This window comes from Hetaerina americana, unplaced genomic scaffold, assembly GCF_022747635.1.
Source record: "Hetaerina americana unplaced genomic scaffold, ioHetAmer1.1.p SCAF_1, whole genome shotgun sequence".
In the NCBI taxonomy this organism is placed as follows: Eukaryota; Metazoa; Arthropoda; class Insecta; order Odonata; family Calopterygidae; genus Hetaerina; species Hetaerina americana.
In genome coordinates this window covers 111,398,782-111,420,290 of record NW_027286069.1, presented here as the reverse complement: position 1 = coordinate 111,420,290, position 21,509 = coordinate 111,398,782, and the positions used below count along the sequence as shown (strand labels likewise).

The 21,509-nt window shown below is 37.2% G+C and overlaps 1 protein-coding gene across 1 annotated transcript in view; it reads right to left on the bottom strand.

Annotated features, from left to right (window-relative positions):
- Positions 1-21,509, bottom strand: part of Cul5 (cullin 5) — a 66,589-nt gene that overhangs the window by 44,434 nt on the left and 646 nt on the right. The window contains exons 3-6 of the mRNA XM_071594572.1: positions 20,811-20,990; positions 14,814-14,955; positions 6,133-6,353; positions 5,925-6,018 (exon numbers count right to left, since the gene is read on the bottom strand). Coding sequence (XP_071450673.1) covers positions 5,925-6,018; positions 6,133-6,353; positions 14,814-14,955; positions 20,811-20,990 — 637 coding nt within the window. The remainder of the gene's footprint in view (positions 1-5,924; positions 6,019-6,132; positions 6,354-14,813; positions 14,956-20,810; positions 20,991-21,509) is intronic.

Genomic DNA, 21,509 nt, shown 5'->3' with positions numbered 1-21,509 from the left:
ACAAACAGAGTTCAAGCAGCAATAAATTTTGATTCACTAGCACAGGCCTAAACACTAACACAGAGGTATGAGGATATGGAAGGGAGTAGGTGCCTAAGTTATAGTGGAACCTTGCTTCCTGTGCATCATACATCCCAAAATCTTGCTCATAACATAAACACTTGTAAAGGGAAACAATATTTACCAAATAAATTAATGTAAAATATTATAATGTAATCCATGCCGAAGAAAAATTTAAGCATTTTGTTTATTCAAAGGAAATTATATACACGTTGCTAAGGCTAGAGAATCATCATCATCTTTTCTTTTATTGTGGAATGAACCAACTGCCAATGCAAATTCAAATGGTAGAAAAAAGAATCAAAATTATTAGCATATTATTTGTGATACATACTTGGTTCTTTTCTACTAGAAAGCTGTCAAGAGAATTAGTTTTTGGGAATCCTTCAAAATTCAACATGGCAGTACCATTAAAAAAGTTTTTAGCATGTATATCAACTGCCTTATTAGGGTGATGCTTCTTAATTTACAATACAACAATTTCCCAAGCTTTCAGAATCTACCAATTACGCCAGAAGATTGTTGTTTTGCTATTATTTCCTTCCCCTCTTCTGACAAACTCTCCTCCAGAACTTCTTGCTGTGAAACAATGCAACCCTGTAAGCTCTTTGGTGGTCATCTCCTGGCTGTGCTCAACCCCAACCTCATCAATACCATTGCTATCTATCTCCAGTCCTATAATCTTGACCGAAGACACAATCTCATGGACTACAGGCTCCACACGTAGCGTCTCAAACCCTTCAAAATCACATTCAACAATAATCTCTGGCATACCGTCTTCCATGAACAACTGAGACTTCTCTTGGTTAACCCCTTCCAATGCTTTTTTCGATCATCTTGAGGCAAGCAACGAAGTGGCAGTGATATTTCCAAAACCCTCAGAGTGAGACAACAAACGATGCATGGAATGGCAGATTCATCTCAAGCAAATATTTTGTCACAGAAGGACCACATACTTCATTGATATACTACCTTGATCAAAAAGTTCCCGGAATAACCACCGTGTGGCGCTCCCATCGTTCCGATTTGAGTTCTGTTTTTTTTGTTAAATTGGTACATCTGTTGTTGATATTCCCTTTAAATCTTAGTGTCATAACTTGACATTTGCAAAAGTTACGGTCGGTTTTCGGTATGTCCATCAGTGCTTCCTGCGATTTTTCCATTACTTCCTCTCGGCTGCTAAAACGCGTTCCCCGTAATGGTTTTTTTAACTCGATTGAACAGAAAGAAGTCACAGGGAGCCAAATCAGGTGAAATCGGTGGCTGTTGGATGGTATTTGTTGCATTTTTCGTCAAAAAATTACGAATAATGATAGCACTGTGCGACGGTGCGTTATCATGGTGCAAAATCCACGAGTTTTCTGCCCACATTTCTGGTCTCTTTCGGCGAATTGCTTCACGCAAACGTCTCATAACGCCCAAATAATACTCTTTGTTTACTGTCTGGCCTTCTGGCAAAAATTCATGATGCACTACACCGTTGTAATCCATGAAAACCGTCAGCATTGCCTTCTTGTTTGACTGAAAACGACGTGGTTTTTTTGGTCTCGGCTCATTTGGTGAACGCCATTCACTTGCCTGATGTCTGGATTGCGTGTCGTACTCATAAACCCACGTCTCGTCTCCAGTAATGATCCTTTTGATGAATGTGGGATCGGATTCAGCCTCGCAAATCATGTCTTTTGCGACGTCAACACGGTCTCTTTTTTGCATGAAATTGAGGTCTTTTGGCACCAACTTTGCTGCTACACGACGGAAACCCAAATCATTAACCACAATGTCTTGGGCGGATCCATAGGCAATGTTCAAGTCCTCCGCTATTTCTCTGATGGTTAATTTGCGGTTATTGACCAACATTTCTTTTACTTTATCAATTTTTTCACCGACTTTCGATGTCGATGGTCTGCCACTGCGTTCATCATCTTCGATTGACTCACGACCACTTCTGAACCGCTCGTGCCACTGGTAAACGACCGTTTTTTTTAGAGAATCGTTGCCGAAACACTTTTCCAACATTTCCAACGTCCGTGCGCCACTAAATCCGCTTTTTACGCAAAATTTAATACAAGTTCGTTGTTGCAAATTTAAATCCATTTCTGCAATTGTAAAAAATCGCCAACACACACAGAGATAGATGTACTCTTGGCTACGTAACTTTTGCAAATGTCAAGTTATGACACTAAGATTTAAAGGGAATATCAACAACAGATGTACCAATTTAACAAAAAAAACAGAACTCAAATCGGAACGGTGGGAGCGCCACACGGTGGTTATTCCGGGAACTTTTTGATCAAGGTAGTAGTCAGTTAAAAGGTCATGTGTCACCCAATCCTCATTGTTCAACCTTCACATCACATTTAGCCTGCTCTTATGGACTTAACACTACTTCATAACTCGAGGAGTTTCTCAATGGTCTAATTTTCAAATCGCTGCTTCCATTGGCGTAAAATAGTAGCATGAGATGGTCTTTCATTGGCTGTGGCATTTCCTCTACTGTTATATAGGTTTGCATCTTCTTCCGGAAGAGAACCATTTCGTAACAGTTAAAAACCCATTGAAGTATGTAACCCTCAAAAATCTACGAGCTTCATGAAGTCACTGATGAAGTTCTCTGCTACCCTTGAGTCGCAACTTGCTGCTTCATCAGACCTCACAATGCTGTGGATGCTGGTTCTTCTCATTAACTTCTCAAACCACCCATGGCTGCCGTTAAATACTTCTTCAGCTGTGATCCTGACATCTTGTAACAAGGTTGGCAAAAATCACTTTTGCCTCCTCACAAATGATATTCTCATCAGTGTCACATTGCAATTGCTTTTTGTTTATCCATATGAGAAGCAACTTTTGAACATCACTGACAACAAGTAACCATTGCATAGATATTCTTGTCACTACCTTTTAAGCCTCTATCTCCTTAATTCTGTCCCAGTTGTTGAGGATAGTGCAAATCTCCAATGTCAACCGATTGTATTTGGACGTTAGATCAGTCATACTCACATCTCATTCTTGCTGTTCAACGAATTTACTTTTAATTTCTTTCATTATTTTCAATTTCTTACGGCTGTCTTCTCGTGACTTTTTCTTTGGGGACATTTGACAAGGGTTATCAGACTTCGCACAAAAAATTGACAAATAACATGCCTGAATACAAGTTCGGAACAATGTTTGATCACTAGTTTGACACCAAGATGCTAGCAGAACGAGTGCTAACACAAACCGAAGCAGCAGGCACACAATTATTGCAGGAATTCCTATCTCCTTGTCACTCCTCATGCAAAAACTCATTTGTGGAGTAATTTTTAATTATTTTTGCTCATTACTCAAATTGCCCACTAAGTGAGGTGCTCATTGAGCCAGGTCCTGCTATATCAGGAAATATTTTATAAACTAATAAACTGAGACAAAATACTTTTCAATTTACATGCAAGAGCCTTAAATTTAGCCTCTGCATTCAGAGCTGAATGCCGAAGCTGAATTAAGTCCTGAGATAATGGACAACTTGTATATTAAAATGTCCAAAGAAATGCAGATTTTGAAAAGATGGGGAACCCGAACAGACTTCTCTGACAGGAAATGTAAATTGGAAAAGTTTGATGAAGCCATGGATGACAGAACAGATGAGAATTCAATCACAGAATTAAATAAGGAGGTACAAAGAGGTCAACAATGAATTAAGGGAAGAAACTAATAGGTCGAAACAAGTGGGTAGGAAGAAACACTGAGGAAATGGAGAGTTTTCAGAAGAAAGAGAGAAAGGATGAAATTGTGCCCTGAACAGTCAAGTGAAAGCACTGTCAGGAAGTAAAAAAGGAAAATCAGAGAACAATATCAGAGGTACAATGGGAAAATTATTAATCAATCCAGAAAAGTCTCATGAGAGATGGAAAGAGTACATCGAACGTCTACATAAGGCCAGCAAGTAATATAAACATAGAAAGGATCATGGTGTCAATGGCAATAACTAATCCACACATAATTGATCACAAAAGAGAAAAACTATAAAAACTATTACCATAAATGAAGTCAAAGGCAGTGAGTATACATAAAATTACAAGAAAACTATTTCAGGGTTAAGTAAAATGAGAAGGGAAGAGTTCTTATGTTCATTTGCAACATTTATGAGGGAGGGATTTGACCAAAAGATTTCTTAAGATAAGTGTTAGTTCCATCCAAAAAAAAGAAAAGCAGTCATGTTTGGGCAATAGACAATCTTGATTTTGCATACAATCTGATAGTACTCAAAATCATCATTGAAGAAACAAGAGAGATTACTTCAGGTATGATCAGTTTGGAGAAAAGGGAGAGGCATCAGTGATTCCACAGCAGTAATAAGGTGACTGATAGAAAGAAACAGAGAACACAACCATGATGTTTTTAATTACTTCATGGATTTCAGGAAAACATTACACAAGAGTAAATTTATAGAATTAATGAATGTACATGTAATGCAGAAAATAGGAGTAGATTGGAAGGATAGGAGACTTCTCTTGAATCTGTATGTCTCAGACTGCACAGGTACATGTAGCAGATGGAGAGTAGGAGAGTAAGAGATGGGCAGTATTGGTCATGGGGTACAGGTACAATATCAGTATCACCTGTCATTTTCAATGTATGCATGGATGAATCGGTGAAAGAGCCATCGGATAGACTGAAGAAAGGAAGAAAAAATTGTGAGGAACTGATCAGATCAGTTAAATAGGCAAATGATCAAGCTTTAGTTAGACAGTCATCCAAAGGATTGCAACCACTGCTTAGTAAATTACGAAACCAATGTGATAGGTATGGATGGGATGAGACTCAATGAAAATAAAATCCAGGCGATGAGATTTTCAAGATAAGGCTAAGTGAATCATTAGAATTTCAGGGCATCAGCCAGAGGAGGCAAAGCAGTTCACCTATCTAGAAAGTGTTTTGGACAAACAAGGGCAAAGTAATAAGGGCATTAAGGAATTGGGAATTGCATTATGCAAAAGTTTTATGAGGAGGAGGTAGTTGATGACAAGGGCTTTGAAGCTGGAAGTAAGGAAAAGATGAGTAAACCTTGATATTGAACATCATTACATATGGTGTGGCAACTTAGACATGTTTAATCATGGAGACTTGTGCAAAAATAGTAGAATAGATGGAAAGGAAAACAAATCAGGAAGTAAGCAGGAGATGAACAAGCACTGTTGGGAGAAATCAAATGAATGAAGAAATATTGATATAGGACACTTTGATTGGTGATGAAACATTAAAGGAGAGACTTTTGTATATGTGAGGTGGGCAGAGAAGAAGATGCCCGTTGAACAGAATGAAAGGAGACATTAGCAGACAGAGGTGAAGGAGGGTGCTATGTTCAGGGAGATTTGGAAATGATGCAGTGGTTAGGCAGAGTTTCCAAATAAAATATCTACGAACAACTTAACTGGTGGACTACCATTAATAATAATAAAAATTTGTACATGAGCCAAGGATGGCAGTTAACATTCCATTCTGAACAATGGGCTTTGAGCAATATTCACTCAATTCCACTCAGAAGTCTTATTTCCCAGAATGGACACACAGGCTTCCCTATTGTACCAACCTATGCTCTAATTTCTAGTACTTCACATTAGACACCATGACTCTGTAAAACTGCAGATAAACTTGTCACTCATTGAACTTCTTACTTCACTCTGCTCCTTCAGTATTTGACTCAGGCAATTCTTTCTGAGTAATCAATTCTTCATATTGTTGCAAGGGAAACCGATAATAGTGGAAGGAAGAGTATGCGGGGCATCTGAGGAACAGAGCAGGGCTCCTCAAAATCACACGTAATCTCAGTGTTCATATTAACTTAAACAAAGGAAAAAGTCATCTTAAGAATTGTAATTGGTACTTACTTTCTGTTTCATTTGCTTTTATCATTGCAGCACATTCAGCACGGATGGTATACTTGAAAGTTGATACCAACACATTCACACAACAGTCAGCCAGCTTGAATACAAAACAGTCAATTCATTAGATGAAGAATAATTAAGTTACTCTTATATATGAAGCTTAACACCAAAGTTTCATTAATACGATGGTAAAAATTGTAAATGAACTCACCACCTGAACAGACCCACTACAGGATTCCAAATATTTCTGGGCCCTTTGTTCTTCTTCACGCAGCTTCGCATCAGCATAACGCATGTAATTCTGAACTCCATTTGCTTGCAAGTATTGAGGGGCCTTCATTTTATAAAAAGCTTCTGTTGCATCTATGTAAGCCTTCTCAAAGTTTTCTCTATAAATCTGAAGTTTGTCATCAGGGTTTGAGCATAAATTAACTGAAAAGTGAAAAAATGAAAAATTAATAACATGGCCGACTCTCTAGGACAATACTGATTGGACAGATAAGAAAACAAAAGGGGGTGGAGTTGGAGCATACATTCATAATAAGCTAACATTTGTGGTCTTGGATAATTCCCCCATGTTCTTGACCCGAATTTATAATCTCATGAGGAAAGGTTCAAAATGGGTATCAGGATGGTGCAGTGACTAATGTAGTAGGTTCCCACCGAGAGGGCCTGAGATTGAGCCCTGGTGACAGCAGATATTTTTCTGTGGTATCCCAATACCTACTTAAGGTGCTTTGTGGAGAGTATGCAATCGGTTGGATTAGACGTTTAACTGCGGACTCCTTAGTCCCTGGCATTATTAAGAGAAGGCTAATGTCGATGCCAGGTTTCTTTCCACCCTTCCTCCTTTCCCATTCATTCTTAATGGCACAAATGACCTAAGCCGTCGTTCATCTCCCCTAAAACTACTATGGTTCAAAATTGTAACTATCTGATATATTGTTGGGTTTATTGATGACTTATTTATAAATTAGAGAAAGGAATGAATTCCTGAAACTCAACCTGGCTTTTATTAACGTCATATTGCTTGATGATATTCAATGAACAAGCTCCAAGAGATCACATACAGTGTTAATCTAAAAAGTTATCACAATTTCATCAAATTTAACTGAAATTTCCATGAAAGCAACCCACCAAGTGGAAGACAGTATTTTGTGTTTTGACCTTTGTACAGTTAAACTGATAATTTTACGCTTGATTTTGCGGAACTTATCCATCACGGAGAGGAAAATTACAACTCTGTTAATTCAGCTTTTTCTTTGTGCACTGCATAGTTGATGATAACCATTAAGTTTCTGCCTTTACCCAACACTTTTATCTTCTCTATCCACTCATAATCTTGAGACCTTCACCTTCAAATTTAAAATTATTCCACCTCCCCTCTCACGTTATGGGATTTCAATAATTTCAGCACTGATAACTTCCACCAAGAATTAATTTCTCATGATTGAATGTCTCCTCCACTACGTATATCATCAAAAACTTGATTTATTCAATAAGAAACTTTTTTCATGCTTCCATTTGTCACAAAAAACACAAGCAACTTTATCCCCATGAGGAAATATAGATGGAAATAAATTCCACAACAGAATTTTCATAGGTTTTTTGCGTTGGAATCAGGTACTCTCCCATCAGTTTAAGAAGTTAAACACTGAAATCAAATAATTAATGACAGGTTCTAAATGGTTATCTATCGGTACCTCTTTCTCGTTTTTCAGATGTTAACAATAAGAAATGAGAGTGGCATAGTTTGAAATTGTTCGTAAACACCAAGAGGTGTAGGAGATGCTGCGACAGTAACTTTAAATGGAGTCATTCGTTAAAGGTGCATTACAAGTCAACAACTTCAGAGTGTAAAAATCATTAGTCTTGATTGGGAACCGGGTCAAGCCAAATGATTTTTACAATATGAAACCAAGATCCTGTTATTTCTGATAGAACAATGGAAAAGTTTAGTAACAATATTATTTCAACAAGAAATTTAGGTAGAATCACTATTCCCAGTGAAATGCAAAAATGATATTTCCCTCTCTTACCAACATTCCATTTAATTAATTAATATTTCATTATCATTATATCACACCCCGATGTAAATATTACTATAGGTAATCTACTGCTTAAGGAAGGTTTTCGATAGGCACAAGCTGCCAAATGGTGCAGCAATAATCCTCTTGTCTCTCCTAACAAAATACAACCCAACATCCTACTCTACATAAAAGCAGTCTTCTTCTTGAGGGTAAAAAGAAACAACACTCCGCAGCATCGAAATATTAAATCTTTATTGAGGAAGTGTTAAGTTTCTTTTTACCCTCATATTGAAGGAATTCCAAAAAGTTAAACTTGAAACTGTTATGCTTATCAGTCTTCATCTGTTTACTTACTGCCTCCCTTCATTCCGTCCAACATCCCTATTCTTTGAATTTCTATAAAAATCCCCTCTCCTCCCCCACCATACCCAGCACTCCCTCAATTATTTTCCTGTACATTTGACCTATTCCATCCATGTGATAGCATCCTTGCCTTATGCAATTCTTCTTCTTTGGTCCCTACTTAGGGATACAAGGAGAAGATTAGCATTAGGCAAAGAAGCTTTCATAAGGTGGAGGGAATCGATGACAGTACAACTTTTTTCTATTCAAAACATCCCTTAGAGGAACGAAATGAAATATCCAGTCAGGCTTAATAAATCCTCTCTCATCACTTTCCATCTTATTTTAAAAATAATTACTTTGTGTGCCTATAATTCTCAGTTTCCCAAGATAAAGTAATTATCACTGTTGAGGAAGAAAACCTGCTTAAACTTTCAATTCCACATTGGAAAAGCACTGTAAAATGAAAAACACACTTCGTACTGATCAATAGAAAACCAGGTCCCCATTGCTAAGGTTATAAAACTGGTTTATGGCAATTTTCATGCAATCATAAGGTTTTGAATATTTATTATGGTTTTTTTTAAGCTTAAAACCTAAGATAAACAAAAAAATTCAGGGATTACCATGTAATGCATGATAACCTTCTTTGAAATTGATATGAGAACATCTTCCCACATTTTTATGCCACTACTGTTAAGTTGAGGCATATAAAGATGAAATGCAGTTCTCATTTTTTTAGATTCATAACAAATTGTTTTAAGGTAGAAGATGCACACAAAAATACTAGGGAGAATAACATAAATGCAAGCATTATTTTCCATTTCAATTACATGAAATGAATGAGTTTTACTGATAGCTTACTTCAAAGGTAATATTTGAATTTAGACATGTAGCTCAAAATTTATTGAGAACTACACCATAATGTAAATTTTCACTTAATAGAGTATGAATTTCAAGCAGCACTTCTTTGCATCGTATGAAGCTACTAATATAACTAAAAAATAAGAAAATGTTTATATTTCTAGTCTTCATTAAAAATATTTAATATAACATGAAATCTTACAGATCCTGAATTACAATGAATATTTGTTCAAAAGCAATCCAATTTTGTGGTACAACGCTAAACAGTTACTGAAACTCTTGACTATTAGGTGAAACAAAAGTTACTATCCCATATAATGAAAATTCATAAAATCCGCTCCTCACAGGCAAAACGCAGGAATTATGCATTGAATTACAGTGATCTTTTGCTCCCTGTATTTATTTTGGGAGGGTATTATGGTTTGGACAGAAGATGGAAAGATAAGGGAAGGGTTCAGCAGATGATATCGAAAATCCTCTGCTAACCCTTCCCTATCTTTTCTTATTGCCCTGCCTCTTCCTAGGGCATATTTCCCTCCCCTGCCTCCTTGATTATAATTATCGATCATTAGTAAGCACATGCCTGCACTTTTTACATGAAGATGGTGTACTACATTGAAACTTACGCTCCTGTGCACCTAAATGATCAAAACTTCCCCTGAAACTGCCTCTTGAATATGAACGAACATCAAATCATGACAGTAAATGGACAGGAAGAAGAATGGCTGTCGAGTTCTGGAGTTTGTGATGGAAAAGGTCAAGTCGGAAAGTTAAAAGTGGGACTCTCATAATGTCTTTTTGAGAACGTGAAATTTAAAGTGTGCTAAATGGAAGTGAAGATGACATTGTGTGAGTGAGAAAAGTGACAAACACATAGAAAATAACTGTGGAAATGATTAAGTAGCAGTGATAATGAATTTATGGAATTCTAAAAATTAATTAACATTGATGTACACGTAGCTACTAATTTTTTAACATAACAATTCAATTTGATTCATATTAAATGGTCCATATCTGAGGTTGAAAGGTATTTTCAAAAATTCATCTTTAAAGATGAAGTTGATTCAAAATTCACCAGTTTCAAAGAGTACATATGATTGAACATTTTGGATAATTATTCGTTTTCATTGTCCCCCAAACTGTCTATGTCATGTTCCATGAGTAATTGGAAAAATGTTTTCCATCAATGTGTTAACGGGGGCTAACAATGGATCTTTTGAGTCAAGACTAAGATGCCACTTTCATTTTCATCACATATATCAATTTTTCCATGGTGCTTCGCAAACTATACAAAAAGTTACTTAATTAAGGGGTAGTAAAATTCTTTGTGAGAAATCAAGAGCAAGAGATTCCTTAAGAATTTAAACATAAACCTTTGATTTGCACAGGTGCTAAATAACATGGAAAAGATTTCAAAATAGATTATATTTTTGCAAATCACGACTCAAGAGCTTCCAATCTCATTGCCAACTCATTTCGATGCATCCATCCTAACAAGCACACTCAATCCTACCCTATTGGTTGGGTTCCACTCTTTGCTCCCAATTACATGATACTTGGAAATAGGAACATATTAATGAGATTTTATTGTAAAATAAAAGAAATGAAAATGCAAACAAAGATAATTTTTTTTTACTATCCCCAAAAATTATTTTACAATAATATGCGTCTTGGCAGTGAGAAAAAAGACATGGATTTTACATCATAAATTAATGACTTCGTCTCCATGAAGATAAGGTAAGATAAATATTATAGATTCTGTAAATGTAACTCAACCATTAATCCAAGAATTTCAGCTCATTTTTGGCTTAAATATGCAAAAAATAAGGTGAATCTGAAATTTTTCTTTACGTTATTCTAATTGAGGTCGTGAATAACATCAGAAGTCCCTATCATTCCCAGGCTTTCTTTTGTCTTTGTTTTATTATGAGATTTATGGAAAGTTCCAAAAAAGTAAATAGTAACATTAAAGAGCACACCTCGGCCACAAAATTAGTCCAATTTGAACTTATACAGGCTTAAACTGTAAGAAAATGTTTTATTAACTAGATGAAATGATAAAAAGTATGAGTGTGAGTGGTCAGCATGTGGGACAACATCTACCCATCAAATTGAAAGATTTTTGTAGTGCCAATATAAAAAGCCTCACAACTTAAAAAGTAATGGAAGAAGATGGAAATATTTCCAAATAACTTTATTTTCTGTTTGGTTTTATTTTACAAATATATAAGTTTCATCTTTATCACTGTGACGTTACAGTGATTACAATGTTAGCATACACATCCAGCATGGGCCAGGCAGTGCTGCCACCAGAGGAAAAAATGTGTTTAACTGTATTTAAGGGTATCATTGTTCCACATTTATTTAGTATTATGGTATGGATGGGTTCCAATCTTTGGAACCCCACCATAATGAGTCATTTACATTATATTGAGTAGAAGAGGCATCAGCTCTAGAACACCCCAAAACTTGGGTAATCTGAATTCTTGTGCAATAGGTACCTTGTTCCGTACAGCTATCAGTCAAAGATGTATGCAGTTTGTGTGCTAATCTATTAAAGAATAAAGTTATTTTATAAGTAACATGGGTCGTGTTAGTCTAGGGGTAGAGCGTCGGACTACTGACCATAGGGCCCAGGTTCGATTCCCAGGCAAGCCACTCCAGGCACATGCAGCTCCACCTGAGCTATGTGATTTTTCGGGTACCAGATCTTCCTTGGAAACCATAACTGGCACAGGGAAAGGAGCCGGCCCCCCTACCCTGACATGTGAATTTCACACGCCGTCAGGCTTCGTACGGGGTGAACTCTACCATCACCCACCAAACTGACCTTAGGGTTGGATTACTGTGTTTATGGTTTTTTTATATGTCCTTTATGTGAAAGTCCAAATGATTTAGATGGATCTATAGATGAACACACATGTGCATGCGCAGGGGAAGGACTTACAGTACTGAAGCCAGTAGAAGTACATTTTTGCTATACACTAACTGGAAAAATTCATGTCCTTTGGATAAAATGGGTCACGCATATTTATAAACCAACTAAAATCAAGCCACTAAGTGAACTTGCCAAAAAACTTCATATGAACCCGTAAAATTAATAGTGAGATACTGAACATATGTTTTGATGGCATTCATTGTGGCAAAATGAATATTTTATTTGCCAATACAAGGCATATTCGAAAAGGAAGGGCCATTTTCTTATAGTTAAATGTCATTGGGTTAGAACAAAGTTGCACACTTGCAGTAGCATCTATGGATTGTTTCTGAAGCCACTGAAGTCATTGTTTTGATCCAGTCGTCATTTGTCATTCGGTGAATGCAGATAAGTACATCTGTGAAATTGTAACTCCTACCAGTTACAAATTGCATATGCTGTGATTTGATTTTTGTAATTAAAAGGATCATCAGCTGCCCAAATTCATTGGGAGCTGTGCAACCTAGTTTATGGACATATAGCAATGAGTGAAGGGGAAGTTAGACGATGGTATCAAGACTTCAGAAATGGGTACACAAATCATGATGACGAACGGAGTGGCAGGCCCAGTATCTGGACCAATGAAGTCATTCAACAAGAGGACCAAGAACTGCAATCTGATCAACAATTGGCGATTGCTCTGGCTGATAATAAAATTCCTCTTGTTTAATGCACCACTATTTAAATAATGGTTCTACATTATACAAACAGAACTTTTGCACTAACATGGGCAACTCTCTCTCCCCCTTCCCAACCAATTCATTTATGTCCAATTTCGAGCAACAGTGCCAAAGCAAATTTAAATATTTCCAATTACCTGGTACAGGTATGCCAATGATATTTTGCAATCTTTGACACAAACACCCACTTTGTTGACAACTTCCTCAAGGACCTTAATAACCAATACCCATCCATTAAATTCACAAGCAAAGTTGAGAATCACAAGACTCCCCTTCTTGGACCTTCTTGTTACTAGAAACAATAATCAGCTTTCGTTCAATATTTACTGGAAACCAACCCACACTAATAACTAAGTCCATCAGTCCTCCTTGGATCACCACACCCAAAAGCCTTCCTTTCTCTAACACACCATCTTCTAAATGTACCCTTGAGCAAAGCAGACTTTCAAAATAACTAAACAAACAAAAAAGACTAATCACAACCAAAGGGTTAGAAACAATTTTCAAGAAACAAAACTACAAACCCGATTTCTCATCAAATAACAAAACTCAAACAATTACAGAAACCCTATAGATCACATTGAACCCCTTCTCAAATCTGGCATATACCAAATTTCATGTCCACAATGTAATTCTTCATAAATTGAACAGACCAGAAGAAACATCGTCACCTATTTTAAAGAACATGTCGCTTGTTTAAGACTAGGGAACTTTCAGAAATCCTTTGTCGCCCAACATATGTTCTCTGAAGGACATAAGATCACAACTGACGACATTAAACTCCTAAAACATGCCCCAGACTACATGCTAGACTATTATTAATGCATCCACATTAAAAAGTACAGTACAAATATCATGAGCATCAACCAACAACCCATTACATCTTGCCTATTTTCCCTTTGCTAACTCTCAATTCACTCACTCACACAATTCACTTTTTCTACCTCCTCCAACCTCCTGAAGTCCCCCCCCTTTCATTAATCATACCTTGCTCCCTCCCAAACCTTGAAACCCTTCTAACTGCCTTTTGAAATAGAGAGGTGCCACCTCCCTATTAGCTCCTAACTCCTCCCACCTTTTTTTCCCTCCCTCCTATCAGTGAACCAACTGCCAAACCCCCCCTCTCTTCCTAATCCACCATTATACTTCCCTATACTCTTTCTCCCCCACTGAACCTGTAATACTCCTATTGAACTGTCTCTTCTCCTCACCCTTATTCTGTTGTTCAATCACAAGATTCCACATTCCCTCCTTCCACTCCCAATGACCCATTTATTCAAACCTCCTTACCGGATGTTCCTCTCTATTCTGAAGAGGCCTGCTTGGCAGGCGAGCACCCAATGTCAGCTTTTCTGTAGGCACTTACCTACCCCTGATACTTATTTCCTTGTTTTTTGTTTGTATTTATGTGATTGACGGGTCCCCGGCATAGGAAGAATCGTTGCATACCCTAAACGAGTGAGTATGCACGATTCACCAAGGTCCAACACACCCGAGTGATTGAGTGAAATTGCAAACGGGAACTTGGGCTGTTTTTCTTTTTAATTTTTATTCTTTTCATTCCAGTGCGAGTACAACAGATCCCTGGCATAGGAGATATCCTTGCAAACCCTGAGTGGGCGTGTGAATGCCATCCACAAGCGTGACTGTTATTCCTTAACATAACCTAGTGATCGAGTGGTTGTAAGTTTGTTTTCATTTTTATTAATTTTGCCTTTTTGTGTGTGATTGATGTACATGTGGGTCACTGTTTCCCAAACACTCCCTAATGACCTAGAGCGTATTCCCTATCTTTCCCTCACCCACACACCCACAACAACACCCTTCCAATGACCCTCCATTCAAGAATACCCCTTTTGCCGAGCCTGGCACATTTGTAATATGAAATTTATACTACACTGCAAAGCATTGGGGCAAAACATTTTTATCTTGCCTTTTCCTTATCCCTCTTTAAGTGGTCACATTTTACAATACACTGGGAACTGAGCATTTACTTTACCATATGATTCTCTGACACCAATGACTAGTTGAGAATCGAAAGCTTCTCCATTTCGTTCAGCATGAACCAACTTCATCGCAGAATCCTGAAGTCTCTGCTTGATGTTGCAAAATATACTTTGGTTCCAACTGTCCAGCATCAACTGAAAAAAGATAGGACATAGAAGAAAAATATTAATAACAAGTGATTATGGAAATCCCTTACCTAGCACAGCCCAGCGCGACTCTCCATTCCATACCAACATTTGCACAGTCCGAGGCATTTATAGGTTTTGGATAAGTCGTCTGTCCATCTAGTCTATTCCTACCTTCTTTAGACTATTCATTAATTGCACCCAGTTTACTCTGCTAAATGACTCCTCAAAATTCATGATGCATACAAATGCATCCTAGTTGCATTTGATTAAATCCCTTTCTCCAGGAGAAGTCATTATTGCTTCAGTGTCGGGCACACCCATCCAACTTCAAAATCAAACATCTTTTTCTGAGTAATCATTTGTCCTTTTCTCCACTGTTCTGCAGATGATCTTTTGTTGCATTTAAAATCCACCTTTGCTGCATTTAAAATCAAACTTATATGCCAATAGTCCTCACATACTGCTTCTTTTCCCATTCTGGGCAAAATATCAACATAGAACTGAACAAAGTCTTCCGGTCAAATTCCTGCTTCATAATTGCCACAAATGAGCCCATGGAAACTCATCCTTATATTGGAGGTTTCTGAGAAATGGGTGCGGAGAAGAATGGAGGAAATAAAATGGATGGAAAGGGAAACAAACAAGGAAGTTAAATGCTATTAGCAATCCCTCAGAATAAAGAGACTACAGTGGATATCAGGAAGGTTGAACTGTTTCTCAAGTCTCAATAAATGTTTCATTAGTCACAAAATCACTGAAGGAGTTACAAAAAAATGATTCAACATTTGAGTGAAACAGTGCATTGAATGAGTGTTTCGAGCAATCAAAAAGAAGTTAACAAAAGCCCCAGTTTTTGACTGATGATGAACCTAACGAGTCAGTATAGATTAGATGCTTATTTATTTTATTTATTTATTTATTTATTTTATTTATTCAGTATTAGTCCGAAAACAGCGCATTCTGGCCTTTACATCGAACTATTAACAACGATAACAATGATCACATTTACAAACACCCAAGCCCTAGGTGGAGAAAAACTCACCCAGGCGGGAATCGAACCCGCGACCCTTGGAATGGCAGACCAGGACGTTACCCCGCCGCCACCGGGGTCGGCGATATGCAATATTGATTCTAAGAGAAAAGGCCTGCAGGACATGCCCCAAGTGAGAGAAGTTTTGCCAGTTTGTCTTTGGTAGAGGGGTAAATGTGGTGACTGATCAAAAACCATTGGTGCTAATTTTTGAAACTCCACTAGAGAAAATCCCTGTACCTTCAAAAAGAATGATGAGTCATCCTCTTTACACTAAAGTAAACTTAATAAGCCAGGAAAATTATTGTACTTATATGGCGGACATGTTATCAAGGGAATTTAATAACCATAGCGTGGACACGCAGTCTGATTTTGACAAATAAATTGAATTAGTGAACGTATCAATTAAAAACTATTTCAATGATGGAGAATAACTGTGAATAAATAAAATACTGCAAAGATAGTTATACCAGGGTTTAAAAAAAATAATAATAATAGTAACTGTTAGGCCAAGGTATCAGAGGGAACTAAATGATAATTTGAAGTCATTCTTTGTTTTTAAAGATGAGCTCAGTACTAATAATCTCAAGAAAGAAGATCCTAAGGCCAATAAAAATAATAAAGAAGAAACTCCTATACCGGTATTTCGGTCACACAGGTGACCATCAACGGGGAGAAAATCAAATAGGGCACTTGAACTAAGAAGAGGAATGTGCACAGGCACCGTCCAAAGTCAAGTCCCACTTGACTTTGGACGGTGCCTGTGCACATTCCTCTTCTTAGTTCAAGTGCCCTATTTGATTTTCTCCCCGTTGATGGTCACCTGTGTGACCGAAATACCGGTATAGGAGTTTCTTCTTTATTATTTTTATTGGCCTTAGGATCTTCTTTCTTGAGATTATTACTTTAACAGCCAATAGCTCCACATCTTCCATTTTGAGCTCAGTACTGGTAGAGATATTGTACACGAAAAGATAGGAATTTAATTGTCCGTCCATTTAAGCTTGAAATGTTAAACAAGAAATAGTTCATTGACCATTCAGATAATACTCAGATGAAAGACAGACTAAGCTAGATCCAACAAAGCAGATAGAATGAAATGGAGCCAACAGGAACACTCCCCAAGCATAACAAAACTTCACCATATAGGTATGCTCACTTGACTCTAGCAAAGTGAACCACTGGTGTTCAGATTACTTGTCTTGAAGAACCAATACTCATTTTACTTTGTAAACAGAGTAAAATTTAATAAATGAATCTCTAATTTCTACAATCGCAAATGCTTTTTGTACACGCCGTCAGGCATTGTCCAGAGTGAGCTATGCCGTCACCTATGAAACCAACCTTCGGGTTAATTGCTGTATTTATGGTTTCTATGTCTATACATAAAAATTGCATGTGAAATTCACACATCAGGGTAGGGGGGCCAGTTCCTTTCCCTGTGCCGTTTATGGTTTCCCAGGTTTCCCTGGATCTGGTACCCTGGGTACTGGGTCACTATTTTCATTAAGAATTTTTGTCGGGACAAATTTATTTAATCCCTCCTCCATTATCCCCTTAAATGTTTTCCAGATTCCTTCTACATTCTGCCCACCACTTACTCATTCCGCATACTTTTCCCTTAAAAAGGTCTGGAACCCTTCCCTATCACCACGTTTATATATGCCAAACTGTCTTTTTGTTTACTAGCCCCTTATACTGAGCCCTCTCCCAGTTTAGATACATACGCACAGCTGAATGGTCACTTATTCCTGGAAGGACCTCGACTTCCCCTACCCACTTTTTCCGTCTCACTAGTATGACGTCAAGGATGTTTCCCCCGCACGTGGGTTTTTCCACCAACTGTACAAAACCCTCCTCATTTCTAAGTCGACTAACGATTTCTTGGGCCTTCCCAACCCCCACCATGACCTCGTCTGCCAACCATTGAATACCTGGAAGGTTGAAGTCCCCCGCTATGAGGGTATGATCCTCAGGGTTAGCCGAGCATATGTCAGCTAATACCTCGACTGCGTACATCCTTTCGTTGGGGCTACTGTACATAGCACCTATTTTTTAAGTTTTCCCTCCATTCCTACCTTTAACATGAACACACATCATCTCACAATCATTTCTTACCCATTCCAATGTACTTATTAAGTTTTTATCAACACATATGAATATCCCCCCTCCACGACCATCCCTATCCCTTCTGTAAACTGCCAAATTTTGAGGAAAAATCTCATTTGACATAATGTGATCACTTAGCCACGACTCCGTGCCTATCACAATAACCGGATTACATGCATCAACTAATGTCTCGAAATGACATACTTTATTTAGAATACTTCAGCAGTTAACCTGCAAAACTATTAAGCCCTTACCTTCCTTTCCTTCGGTATTGCGAGGTCCACCTCTTATGCCCATTACAGATTTCCCTGCTCACTGAGCTTTAGTGCAACATTTTTAAACAGATTAGACATAACGAGGGATCCCTTCCTGTTTAAATGCACTCTATCGCGGCCCAAGTGTCTGTCACCGACCCAACAATTCGGGTCCACAAATGTCAGACTTTGTTGCACGCAAACCCACTCTATTCCTTTGTTTATGGCGTCAATTCTCTTCCAATGTATGTCCCTTCTACGAAGAATTCCACTAATGACAATTTGAGCACTTTTGAACTTATTTTTGGCCGAGGTCGCCAAATCCCAAATAAAACCGATTAGATGGTCTTCTGACTTAGCACTTTTTACGCCATTTGTCCCTAAATGAATTATGACAACACTTTCATCACCTTCACTGGCCATATTAGCTATTTTATTGTCCAATTGTTCCACTCTTATCCCCGGAAAACACTGAATGCCTTCATTGATACTTTCGCCACAACCTCTGATGAAACGTATTATGGAATCACCAAATATTTTCACTTTGTGTGACCCTGGATCACCAAGAAACCTCCCTTGACACTATGTCCTCCATCATCGGAAGCACTTCCCTCTTCGGTCTCACATTTATTCTATCCTTCCTTCCATCTCCTTGTTTCTTTGGCTGCTCTCTCCGTAGGATGCTTTCCCGTATTCCTCCAGCCCGATAGGCATCTGCGTAACATGAGCTTGTTTCACTTCTGGTTGGACTTAAATCTTCCAGTTTCCTCTTTTCACACCTTCGGACAAAGTGGAGATCATCTTTGACTTGCTGTTTCACCCGCCACCTCATCTCTGTTAATGATGCTTTCAGTTCCTCATTTTCAGCGGAAAGGCTGAAAATTGTCTTACGAGCGATGTTTAAATCCACTTGCAGCTTTTCAATTACCTCCTCTTTCTCTTCTAAACCTCTTCGATTCTTCTGACTTTCACACTTACTGCACTGCCAATTGTCACTCACGCAATCCTCCAGTTTACTCTCAGAGCAATTTAAGTGGTACCAAGAGCAACACCCACTACACTGGACTCCATTTCTCAATTTTCTATGGCAAATAATACACTTTACATCCACTGCCATGCCCTTCCCCATTTTGCCCAAGGGAGTGTGCCTTCTAGCGGTCGCTAATGCGCTGCTTTAAAACACGTCCATCTCCCTTGAGGATCCGTGAGTGTATATAAATATACACAAAAAATATATAAAATAATATAAATATTATTATATTATTGTATATATACACATATATCCATTATTGCTCTGGCTTAACTTTTCTCTAAATAAGCATCATGGATACTTTACAATTCTACATGTAATTATTATTAACTAAATATTATTATGTTTCTATATTTTGCATTCTGAAAATAGTATATTTAAATGAATTTCATCTCATATGATTTATAACATCCTAGGTAAGTGTGTGGTTACTTTCCACCATAAAATTATAATAGTGAAATAGTTCTAGCTATCACATTCACTATTTGAAAATATAAGAAATGCACACTTAAAATTCAAAACTGGGCTAATTTCAAAAATGTTATTAATTGTTTTCATGTGCACTAATTCAAATACAGAGTTCATCACTGTGCAATATATTTACTGCAAGAATCAATTCTTATGTCACTTTGTAAACAGAGTAAAATTTAATAAATGAATCTCTAATTTCTACAAGTGCAAATGCTTTTAAAGTTGGACATTAAAAATAAAATAAATAGTCAAAAACAAATCATAATGTGAGATTCTGACCCTAAAGTAGGCATACATTTTTGTGTTTTTAATGGTTTACTTACCATCGCAAAGGAAATATCAAAATTTTCTTATGCAAGATCAATGTAATAAAAGATTTTACAATAAAAGTTAACAAAAAATGTTCTATTAACATGAATTTAGAAAACATATTGGTGCGAATTCAACAATAAAAATGTACAGGTTAATAAAATAGCAGGGAATCTAATTCTGCAGCAGGGAATAGCAGGGAAAGCTAATCCTGCAGGAAAATCTGGTGTGACATATCAAATGAACATGCATTCCAAGAGCATTACAATTTAACTCTTTGCGACCAAGGGTTTCAAGGTTAGTGTCATTTTCACATCAATGTTCACAAAAATTTAGAATTATTACAACTGAAGAAACAATTTCAAAATCTATTCTTTTAAATCAATCAGAGGAAAGAGGGTTTCAGGGAGATATTCAAAGGAGGCAGGAAAGTTGGCCGCAGATAATTTTGATTAGTGATGGAATGTTGATGAATGTGAAAGAATAGGCATGCTGGGAGCAATATAGATACAGAATTTAACAGTTAGAACGTGGGGTGTTAGATTGTTGGTCAAAATTGGTATACTAAACCAAAAAGTCCTGAAAGAATGAGTATACATATAAAATCAATCAGTTGTATAACTTAATTAACTGAAGTGAAGCTAAATAAAAACTTAACCTTTCGAACTATGCTCTCCTCACCCTGGGTCTTCTTTTGAACAGTTGGAATTTTACCAGCTAATGAGGTTTCCAACTGCCTAAAAGGAGTTGGCAGGTAGTTGCACTGAGTGAAAAACTTTCTCCACTCAGCAATATATGCCTTTAGAAGAGCTTGATCTTCATGGTGAGCCAGCACCCTCTGAAAAAGATGTACATATTAATGATTGAAATACACATCCGGTATGCTTTCTTGCATTGGAAATTATGAAAATTTTCATTTTGAAAAAATACTGATGTAACTCAGATTAAGAACTCTTGACTGCAAATCAGAAGCACATAAATTACTTCGGATATTCAACTACTGCTGCCTCAAACAAGAAGATAAATATCAAGAATTTAACTTAATAAGAGCAAAACAAAATTAATCTAAAAAAGAAAAAGACGCAGTAAAACTTAATACAATCAACTCTATCACTTAAACCTGTTTACCACTACAGTATAACTGTGTAACATACAAATTTAACGCTGCTACCGTTTTCATGTTTGTAATCAAATAGCTCTAATTCTACCCGACTCTTGGTTGTGGAACTCAACATTTAAATCAATATCAATCCTTAACAGGGACAAACCTTTACGATAAAAGCTAACTTTACCAGCAATAACAATTGCTACTTAAAATACACAAGACTAAAAGTATCAATTGAAATAATGCTTAAAC